The 11,151-nt window shown below is 45.3% G+C and overlaps 1 protein-coding gene across 2 annotated transcripts in view; it reads right to left on the minus strand.

Moving 5' to 3' along the window:
* Positions 1-11,151, minus strand: part of cachd1 (cache domain containing 1) — an 88,722-nt gene that overhangs the window by 9,687 nt on the left and 67,884 nt on the right. For both annotated transcript variants that reach the window (XM_030372778.1, XM_030372777.1), the window contains exons 11-23: positions 10,291-10,414; positions 9,939-10,056; positions 8,712-8,880; positions 7,386-7,528; positions 6,027-6,208; positions 5,334-5,444; positions 4,608-4,730; positions 3,925-4,024; positions 2,992-3,108; positions 2,560-2,720; positions 2,129-2,215; positions 432-548; positions 172-323 (exon numbers count right to left, since the gene is read on the minus strand). In XM_030372778.1, coding sequence (XP_030228638.1) covers positions 172-323; positions 432-548; positions 2,129-2,215; positions 2,560-2,720; positions 2,992-3,108; positions 3,925-4,024; positions 4,608-4,730; positions 5,334-5,444; positions 6,027-6,208; positions 7,386-7,528; positions 8,712-8,880; positions 9,939-10,056; positions 10,291-10,414 — 1,704 coding nt within the window. The remainder of the gene's footprint in view (positions 1-171; positions 324-431; positions 549-2,128; positions 2,216-2,559; positions 2,721-2,991; positions 3,109-3,924; positions 4,025-4,607; positions 4,731-5,333; positions 5,445-6,026; positions 6,209-7,385; positions 7,529-8,711; positions 8,881-9,938; positions 10,057-10,290; positions 10,415-11,151) is intronic.

Consider the following 11,151-nt stretch of genomic DNA (forward strand, 5'->3'; position numbering starts at 1 on the left):
ATTGAGGGGTTTCACCTGAAAAGATGCAAAAGATCCTTTGTAAGCTTTGGAAAGGCTTCTTTTACTCATGAGCCCCCTCTCTGCATTGCTATACGCCAAGACGTGTACAATGCTCGTATCTTCACAGAGGCAAGGTTACACCTCACCCACACTCATACTGCCTCCACTCACCCATGAGCCCCAGGCTGTCCACGTAGGGACTCTTGGCCCCGACGATGCCCCCGAAGCACTCCTTCTGCAGGGCGCAGTAGGGCTTGTCCAGGTGAGTCTTTCCGTCGCTATCCACCGTGCACCACTCGCAGTCCAACACTCCGAAACAATCGCTGGGAACCAAATCCACGGTCAAAACAGATCCAGAAGGATTTTTTGGATCAGCACGTACGTATATATGCATGCATATATACGTACGTGTGTGCGTACGTGCGCATTACCTGCTAGTGTATCTCTGGCCACAGCGGGTGTTAATGCACTGGGGGAGGCTGTCATGGAGACCGGGGTCGATCACACTCATGCTGAGGGGCTCCTGTGTCAGCTCACAGCTGGGGTTCCTGCAGACACACAAACACACACAAATGTACACGCACAAAATTGTGAGTAAGAACAAAACAGCAGCATAAAGAAATGACCTGATTTGATAAAAAAATGTAAAAGAGTACATTAGCAGCCATGTTGGTGTAGAGTTTGACACTAAAGTTCAGTCTATGAAAGGAAGATAATGGCGGGCTTCTCAAGCCATCGCAGATCATGTCCTCATCAGAAAGACAATCTGTTGTCAGAAATGACAAACATTGGAAGATGGACAGACAATGAGGGAGATGGGTGACATAGTGATGTGAAGACAGACTGATAGGCACATAGGCCGTCAGCCGGAGAAAAACTGAACTGGCGACATTGATGGAGACTGTTCTGGATAAAGAAAGAAAATCAAGCAATATTACACAACAGGGTGTGATATAATATCAGTGATGCTTGCTTGATGTTGCTTGCTTGTGTGGCTCAGCACAAAAGCCTCATTCCGAACCGAATCGCTATGGTGCTAATAACAACGGTAAAAGCACACCCTCAAGTGAAATACTGTTAAAATACCAGTTACCAACCATAAAATATATCATCAATCTATCATAAAATACATAACTCTCAAAATAATTCTGAAATGTTTGCTATATCTCAGTTTCCTGCTAATCTCAACCCTACGCCTCGCTGTTGCGCGTTCCTGCGCAGCATAGGGGGGTCCCATAACTCGTTTTATTTAGGGGTAAGGGGTAAGGGGGAGGGGCTAACTTCCCCTTGAAGTTAAGATTTTCGATGGACACCGTTGCAACGCTACAGTTGTGACTTGCCCCCGCAATAGCTTGGGAGAAAATGGAAAATCAAGAAAAATCCTAGAAAAGATGGCGGGCGAAAAAATGCGACAGGATCGAATGCCACAAACGTGTTTTCTATGTTTTATAATCATTAAATAAATGATTCTGACCATCACATTATGATTATGGCGTTTGAATGCTATCTAGGAATTTTCTTTATAACAAGCACAACAACCAAAACGCCCGGAGCAGAGCTCCCGGACTCACGCCGGGGGCTCCGCAGCCGGTTTTAAACCACCCACTGACAGTTTTTTGGGCCTCTTTGAAAAAGTTATACATAAATTGAGATTGATGCCTTTTTGTAATGTGCAATATTAGTTCCATTACATCACTGGTTCTTGTTTGTATGATATTTATGTTTTACATGGATGGGATACTACCTCAAGTTCTATGTTTATTCTGCTTTTATATATTATGTTGATCTTCTATAATGTTTCATCCAAAATAAAGGGCAATTTTGCAGTTTCTAACAGAATGTGAGCATGAATAATATTCTTGTCTAATCATACCGTGTTTTTCCATGTGGGTAGGGATGCATTCCTAAGACATTAAAACTATACAGTAAAATTCCAGAGCGATATTGTATCCAAAGATCAAAAAAGAAATAATTAAAGATCAAAACCCTGTCAACGACTACTGTCGTACTGTAACTTGGTAATGAAGGTCATCCCATTTTGTAGGGGTAGGGTTGAGAGGTAGGGATAAGGGGAAGGGATAAGAGTAGGGCCTAATTGTGAGTTAAAGTGCCTTTGACCTGTACGGACCTGTTTTCAGCAAAGGTGAGGTTGCCGGTACACTCGTTGACCTCCAGGGGGCATTCACATGGACACTCACATTCATTCTGCTCCATCCTAGAGCCGCAACATAAACATTGGCGATGGAGTCAGATAATACAACACAAAATAAATGTGAAGGGCATGGCATCCACTGGCTATGCATTATAACAACATGCACACCATTCATTTTGCTATAGTTTCCTTCAACCATGCAAGTGACCAACTCTAAATATGTCGGATGGGATTTAAATTAGACGTTTAGTCTGTATGAAAACCTAGTGTGTTAGTGTCTGTGTATAGATGATAGTGTGTGTGTGTGTGTGTGTGTGTGTGTGTGTATGTGTGTGTGTGTGTGTGTGTGTGTCTGAGTCGGAGAGTCTGTGTGTGCCTGTGCCTGTTCGTGCATGACTGAGACGGACCTGTGGCAGTTGAGACAGAGCCGGTCCACCGTGCTGCAGGCGCAGAAGGCCAGCGAGTCACACGTCTCGTTGACGATGCCGGCAAAGGCGTTGGTGCCGGGGATTCTGGTCAGCCGGTACTTTGAACAATGGCTGCCGTGGACCAAGTTGGTCAAGTCACCCTGATCGGAGACAGGATAGTTAAAAAGAGCCAGGGAAATCATGGTAAAGAGAGGGAACAATTATACAGAAAAAATAATGTAGTGTAATGATGGGAAATGGCCACACGGTGGGGCCATAGCACTGTAAGAAGTACAGAGCGCTTGTTCCATTTGTTGAATTGTTGATAGTATAAGAAGGTGTGTGCCTATCAGACTAAGCGTGTGAAGGTGCATGAGTGTGAATGCATGCACGTGTGTGTGTGTGTGTGTGTGTGTGTGTGTTTGTGCTTACCACAATGCTGGTGTTGAACTTGTAGAAGCGCTGCACGGTGCGGTCGCTGAAGCTGTTACACAGGTTTTTCTTGACGAAGTTGGGATGGTTGAGGATGTCATTAGCCACCAGCGGCTCCTATAGCGCCACATAGACAGAGATGAGAAAAGACGAAGGGGGATTTACCAGATGTTACTTTGGGCATCTACATTGTACATTCAATAACACCCACAGAGACGGGTAAAGACTCATTCTGTCACCCAGTTCAGAGCAGTAGTCCTGCACTCTATCACTGACAATCTATATTTCACTTAGTTTTTAGCGTCTTTGTAGTATTTGTTCTTTTTCCTTTGTTCCATATTTATACATCACGGGAGAAGAGTGAGAGATGGGCATTGAAAGAATTAGAGGTTAGTTTGTTTATCCCGCTGATTGAGTCCCCGAATGTTATGTCTCGGAACTTCTGTGACAAAGTGTGTTGGTTTAAGTGTTGACATTCGCTCAATCATGTTTAGTTATTGCTATATGAGAGAATGGGGCCTTTAGTGTTTGTGCACATGGTGTGTATTTGTGTGTGTGTGTCAAGTCAACATACGCACACGTGTGGGTGTTGACTTTTTGTCTGTGTAAATGTTTGATTGTATTCAGCCGGTGTAAACGACCGTAGAAAATATCGATTCATTGTGCTAACAACTCTCAATATATTAACAACCGCTTATAGACTGTAACCACACACTGATGAATTGCCTTGTGGGACCGATTCAGCAGGACATCACTTATACAAGTAAATATTTAACAAAATTAACAAAGGATAAAACAACAAAAAGAGAGGTATAGGAGGTAGGGAGAGAGAGCGAGCCCAAACTAAACGGATGGCCCGAGGGTGCTTTGGACACTTTGCTCACTGCAGACAGAGAATGGAACAGAGAGGGGAAGACAGACAGGTACCGCTACCTTGTGAGTGATGTGCTGTTGCTCGGCCGGAGCATGACCTTTAGGGTCAATAAGGGTGGGGTGGGCCACCAGGTATCCGCGATCCTCCATGATGAAGCACCTGCACACAGCAAGCAGGTACATGCACATATTCATACACAAACACTCTGGTTTCCACTGCTGTCAAAACACTCAGAGTCCTGCTCTGTTCATGCTGCTCTGCCCCAGACGCCTGCCAAAGATCAGTGTGAACTATTGTTCACACTGATCCTCTGCCTCTACTCCTCTGCCAAATACTGAACCGCCCAACTTCACCACCACCACCACCACCACCACCCCCCACTACTCTCTCTCTAGACTAATCCTGATTAATACAGCCCCTGGACACTTGCACAAAGACACAGTGAGGGGTTGAAGGAAAGAAAAAGAAAAAAGAGCGTGAGAGAATGATGAATGAGAGAGAGAGATTAGATGGGTTTTCAAAAGGAGTTGGAGTTTGGTTGGGTAGTCCAAAACATGGAGCTCGGCTAGGAAGCTCACTTCACTCCCCTCCAACTCCCTCCTCTCCTTCTTTTCTTCCTTTGTTTTAATTCCTTCTTTAAAGAAAAGAAGAGGAATGTAAGAGGGTGAGGAGGAGGAGGAGGAGGAGGAGGAGGAGGAGGAGGAGGAGGAGGAGGTTTGCGCGGAGAGGAAAGGTCACCCACCTGATCTTGTTTCCGTTGTCCTGGTTGCAGATGGGCAGCAGGTCCAGCAGGACCTTGTAGAAGTAGCGCAGGGTGAAGTCTATGCCCATCACCGCCACCGCGTAGCCAGACGCCATGTTGGAGCTGAGGAGAGGAAGGACATTAGAGACAGGAAGAGGAAGAGGAGTCACGTGATATGGTGATTATCACACATGACGGCTCGGGATTGAAAACAAATCTGTATCATCATCATGTAGCAATCTGTACCGAAGCCTCTGGGCACAAACCCAGAGGATGATCACATTGTTTTGCCCCCAAGCAGTCAGGCTCCTGGAGAAGTCCCCTACCCCAAACCAACACACTTCAAAATCTGATTGTCTAAATACATATTTCCGTAATTTGCACAACATTTTTGCACTACAATCGATAGTGGCTGGTACAACTACCACTTCTGCTACTTATTTTTCCCTACTTTCACTATGGTATTTACTTTATCTTGTATTGCTGCTGCGATGTTGAGGTGTATGGCTGTTGAGGAATCAAGCCTCTTGTGTACTTGTACAATAAGGTAAAAGTTATTCTAATTCTCGTATTCTCATGTATGCAAGTCTTGTGAACCCAATTCAGTGTTTTTATCACTGATACCTCCAAAATGCAAACGTATAAAGAACACTTTAAAAGTTTTGATTTGATTAAGTTTGTGTGTCCATTGTGTTTGTGCGTGCGTGTATGTATGTGCTAGATCACCTGGAGGTGTGTATGGTGTGACTGATGGTGACCACGTAGCCGGCTCCGCCCACATCCAGGTAGGGCCCAGTGAAGGTGATCAGGCCTGGGTTGGCCACGGCGTGCTGGTACCTACAGACACAATATCTCCGTGGTCAGGACATCAGCTTAAATCCGGTACAGTTTCTTCCCATTGAGGCACATGTTGAGAGACGGAGCTAATGGAAATACTATATCTATGCCATATAGATCAATACTATTATGATATATGAAAGAAAATGATTGTATCAAGTGACAATAATTCTTTTCAAACAATTCTACTATACACATACTAACGATTACTAAAGTTATGGTTAACAGCTAAAATCTACAATCATATTGAATGAAGCAATTATATTCCATCGATAGGGACAAACAATGTTAACACTGAACATTACACTTAATCCATTATAACCATTACATTTAAGGTCATGGTCAGCAGCAGATCTCATCAAGCAGACAACACAAAAATAGCGGTGTCATGCTGTTCAGGACTCCAGGGAAACACAAAATCAGAGAATTCTTTCCATTGCAGCTTCCCCGAAAGAAGCCCCAAACTGCAAACAGACACAATATATTGTTCACACACACACACACACACACACACACACACACACACACACACACACACACACACACACACACACACACACACACACACACACACACACACACCATTGTCGCCGAGCGGGGTCGAAGGCTTTGTCCATCAGGGACCCAGGGAAAATCCGCAGCACACCGTTGGGTGTTGCTATGTAACGCCTCACAATGTAGCAGTTGAGGCTGCTCATCTCCATTAGCGTCATCCACTCGTCGGTAACGTGACTGGTCGCCATCACCTCGTTCCTGACAGATGACTGGAGCCGCCGTGAGAGAAGAAGGATGGGAAAGAGGAGGGGAGCAGAAAAAAAAAAAAGCTGATGAAGTATGGTACTGCATATAAGTTCGAAACATTCTTAATTACAAAAGTGTATAGATCTGCGTCACACTACAAGTCAGGCTGATGTTTTGTCAAACACAACCGAAGTGCAGCAATGGCACGGCTTGTGACGATGTGTTTAGTTTTTATGAAAAGCTGATGTCATGGCACCGCTGCAGTGAATGGCAGGCACGTCATGTTTTCTCATGATTATAATGTCCACCCACAGAGACGGACAGAATGAGGTAAACCAGTAAAATATAAGTCCTCATCCCTGCACCTCCCTGGCAGGCTGCTTTTACAGCGGCTTAGCACTATCAAAAGGAGGTGGAGGTCACTGGAATGGCGGGAACGTGGGGCCGGGTGATACTTTTGGGCTTCCTTTAAGGCCAATAAAGTGTGTTTGCAGGAACTGAAAACGCCGGGTCCGTCTGGAGGGTTGGCCCAAATGTACAAGACTTCTGCGTTTTACAGGGTGGATTCCCGGGGGATGGGGCATAGAAAAGCCTTGGAAACAAAGCAGGGAGCTGGGAGTGGGGGGAGGGGGGGTCATAGTTTAGCCTCAATAGACCCTATACCCCAAAACAGGCCACCCCTATAGACTTTAGTGTCTGTATATATATCCTGTTTGCCTTGGGTCTGTCCGTTATGTGTGTGCTGTCTCTCATCTGTATGATGTGTGCTGTCTCTCATCGGTATGATTTAAATCAAAATTCGAACGAATATTAGGCAGCCCTTAATATTAGAACCTGTTATGGGCAGGCCAAGAGGGAGAGACGTCGAAGAACCCGACACAGTCTATTCATAATATTGTATTGACCACGGAAGAGGCAGTGAATGAAGTATTGATTAGACAGCGATTTATTAGAAACGTAATTGTATTGGGGATTTATTAGAAACCTAATAAACCGTTGGAACATGCAAGACCGTAACCATAGCAACGCGGTAAACGAACCTTGCAAAGCCCAATCCAGGTCTTACTGAAGGCATTTAATGGTCAAAATATTATTAATAAATATTCGAATATTAATATTAATAAACAAAGAAACTTTGAATATGATTTTTGGGCAAAAGTCAAAGCCCTAGTGTGTGTGTGTGTGTGTGTGTCTGTGTACCTTGAGGCCCGGGTTCGCTATGAGGCGGGTGTTGTCACTCAGGTAGGCCGTGTAGTGCTCCACCATGCGCTTGGTCTCCGGCTGACTCAGGTGCTCGTATGGGGACGAAAAGCTGCCTGCCGCCAGCATCACAGTAGGAGACTCTGGGGGCGGGGGGGGAGAGACAGGGACAGTGAGACACGTACAGTAATTTTCTATGAGATGTATCAAATGCATCAAATTTGGATATATGACGAATGTGGAAATACTGCGGTGGAAATGAAAATGTGCCACTTGTAACTGTGTTTGTGTGTGCGTTCGTGCATGTGCGTTTATGTTTGATAAAGAAAAAGCGCAGATGAACAGTTGAATGAACTAGTGTTCATGCCAGTGCTTCACGCTACCTGCATAAAGGCAACATATTTGAAAAATCAAAACTCCAGGTTACGATCGAAAATGTAGAGCAGGTAAGCAAGTAAGTTTTGCCTCGGGCCAATTTTTTTTTCCAAGACAGTAGGTTGCGGGCCAGAAGATCTTTCTCCGTCTTCGCTAAATGCGACTAATTCAGCTTCTCTCACATGATCAGAGACTCATGGATTTCACTGTCTCTCCTGTTAGAACTACTGAAGTTGATATCGCTACATTGTCTCTGCTGCAGCAACACCTCTACCCAAGTCCCAAGCCTGGAACTGCAGAGCAGTGTATTCGTATTTACATCAAAATGAAACCACCAATATGTGCTTGGTCCAAGAGGGTAATTTGGGGTGCGAACTCAGGCCGGTATATTACCTCGGTCAGTATAAACGTGCAGACCATGCCGGGGAAAAGGCTTGCATAAGACGGACATATTTGGCAGTGTAAAAACGTTTTATGCTGGAGTGGAGCAGTAATAGCACCTAAAAGAGCAGCCAACCACTCTTTAAACACGACACACACACACACAACTCCGTTCCTAGCCTACTCACCGTCAGAAGAGCTGTACGCAAAGTAGCCTCATCGGAGACTCTGCTTACGTTACACAGTAAAGTCTCAGAGCTTGGCGTCTAAAAACTTGCCTGCCTTTCTCTACGTATTTATATTTGGGACTCTTTGGAGGTGTCAATGGGTGGCACTGGCCAATTATGGCCCGCCAGTTGCCGATCCCTGATGAAGAGGCAAAATTGAAGCCCGTTCCCAATGAACGCAAGATTCATGATTTGTTGGATTGTCCCATTGCTTGTGCTATGTCGTCTGGTGTGTGTGTGTGTGTGTGTGTGTATGTGTGTATGTATGTATGTGTATGTGTGTACTTGTGTCTGTGTGAGTGAGTGGTTGTGTGTGTGCCTGCGCAGGCGGTCCCGGTCGTACCAACGGTGGCCAGCTGTCTGAAGTGCAGGCAGGAGCTGGGCTGGCCCAGCAGGTCGAGCCGGTGGTAGAGCAGCTTGGAGCTGGGGGCCGTGTTCAGGTTCTTCAGCTGCTTGACGGGGATCTCTGGCTGAACGTACACGATGCACAGGATGAACGATGTGTCCTGCACCTGCAGAGCGGCAGACATACCACATCCAGTTAAGAGTGGATTGTTTTGGACAAAAGGTATCAGAATAATTTTTCTGGGTGCATGAATGATTGTAGCCTAAATTCATACACTACTTCTCATGAAGAAGTCTGAATGAAATGCATACACACACACACACACACACACACACACACACACACACACACACACACACACACACACACACACACACACACACACACACACACACACACACACACACACACACACACACACATACATATGGCTTGGAGCTTGTTGGTATGACTTATTCATTTGAAACACCTGCACTGAAGGCATTGGTCTACCTACCGATACCATGAAAATATAAATAGAAAGCGCGATTGCTGCTGAATTCATGAAATGTCAAGAGCGCTTCCATATTGGCTTACAGTGGCCTAGCTTAATTAAGTACGATAGTTTAGCTTGTGCCAAAACACAGAAATGACAAAAAATAATGACATTGTCCATTAAACTTAACGTCCGGGCTAGTGGCTGGAAAGAAAGGTCATGGAGGTTTTCTAAGAGTTGGGTGTGACAGAACACGTTTGGTCTTAACCAAAGCCAGAGGTGGGTTTCAGGGTGGAGGTGGACCTGGGGGAATCAAATACTTTTTCTTCAGTGTTGTACAAATACTATTCAGTAAAAGAAAAATGAATGGTGGACACTAGATCACCACCAGTGATCACCACCAGATGTAATGCTAATGAGCCATTGCAATTCAACTGACATGAGACAAGCTAAGGCTTGCCAAGCTTGAACTTGTACTGAGTGGGGGAACAATAGGGCCTCTATTAATGCGAGGCGGGTTAGCCTTGTCGCTAGTGGAAACTCAAAGCCTAGACGTGCTACACACACACATGCAACACACACTCAAGCCACACACGTGACAGCCCACCTGCATGCGAGAACAGCTTTTTATTTGCAGAAGTGTGCCCGCGTCTAGCTTAGAACCTTTTTGCTTTCGGATCACTAGCTAACACAGTGTGACACTGTGTTAGCCAGTCTCCATGTTGGATCCGACCGAACCGACTCCATACCAATTTCCATGCGTAGCTGACGTTGTAGGCCTCCTTCCTGGGGTTCCGGAGCCGGCTGGTGTGCCAGGACAGCGAGGAATTGACTGGCACTGCGATCACCTGACTACCCAGAGGCAAGCTGGGAAAATATTCAAAACTTTAAAAGGCTTTCTACCCCAACCTTCTTCAAATGAGTATTGTGTGAATGAGAGATATATTTGAATATTTGTTGATAAACACCCACAAACCCAAATGTTTTAAGTGAATGTGAGTAGTATGCAGAGCGAGCAAATGAGGAATCCCTTTCCCGTTATGACTACAGTGCTCCACAGTCCATCGTCCCAGCTTTCCTCTCGTCCCACAGCTAGCTCACCTGAGGATGTTTTGCCGCACAGCGTGGAAGCCCGGGATATTCTCATAGTGGATGATGTCTGTGTGCAGCGGAGGCTCAGACATCAGGTAGGGGCGCGCCAGGGACGGGTGCATCAGGGTGTAGCCTGAGGAGACGGTACAATCAATCAATCGATCAGACAACAGCGAAAGGCGTGAGGAGTTCCCCGTCACAGGCCAATACCCCTGAAGACAGCAGACAAGCGTTTTGTATACAGGAGATGGATTTGTTTGTGTCATCATCATGCTACCAGTTTGTCACTTATGGTAACATCTATCATCCTTTTCTCTCAAATAGCATCATCTATCCACTCATCTACCTGCATACCACACTGACACTGGTCTGGAACTGTGACTGGCCATCCTTCATAAATCAGTGATCAGCATATTAAGACAACAGCATAATAAATGGTAATGTTGAATATAGAAAAGCATTACATGAAAATGATATATAGGCTCAGAAATGAACGGGGGTTCTGTGCGTTTAGCCCCCAAAATTGATATTGTTCAGTCAAGCAACATAGCAAAAAAAAGATGATGTAAATGCCCTGGAAATTATCGAAAATGCTTCTGAAACATGTTGCACAGAATCAAGAGAGAGACAGAGACAGAGAGAGAGGGAGAGACAAAGAGAGAGAGAGAGAGAGAGAGAGAGAGAGAGAGAGAGAGAGAGAGAGATGAAATGCGCAGGGAAGGGCGTCTTGCTGTTAGTCCATTCATTAGTGTCACAAAGCAACCAAAAGGAAAGAGAAAATGGGTTGAGAATCAGATTGCTCGTCTGTACGTTATTCATAGCAATCGGCAGCCTCCTACCATTCCCACAGACATATATACATAAACACTC

The sequence above is a fragment of the Gadus morhua genome, chromosome 12, assembly GCF_902167405.1.
Source record: "Gadus morhua chromosome 12, gadMor3.0, whole genome shotgun sequence".
In the NCBI taxonomy this organism is placed as follows: domain Eukaryota; kingdom Metazoa; phylum Chordata; class Actinopteri; order Gadiformes; family Gadidae; genus Gadus; species Gadus morhua.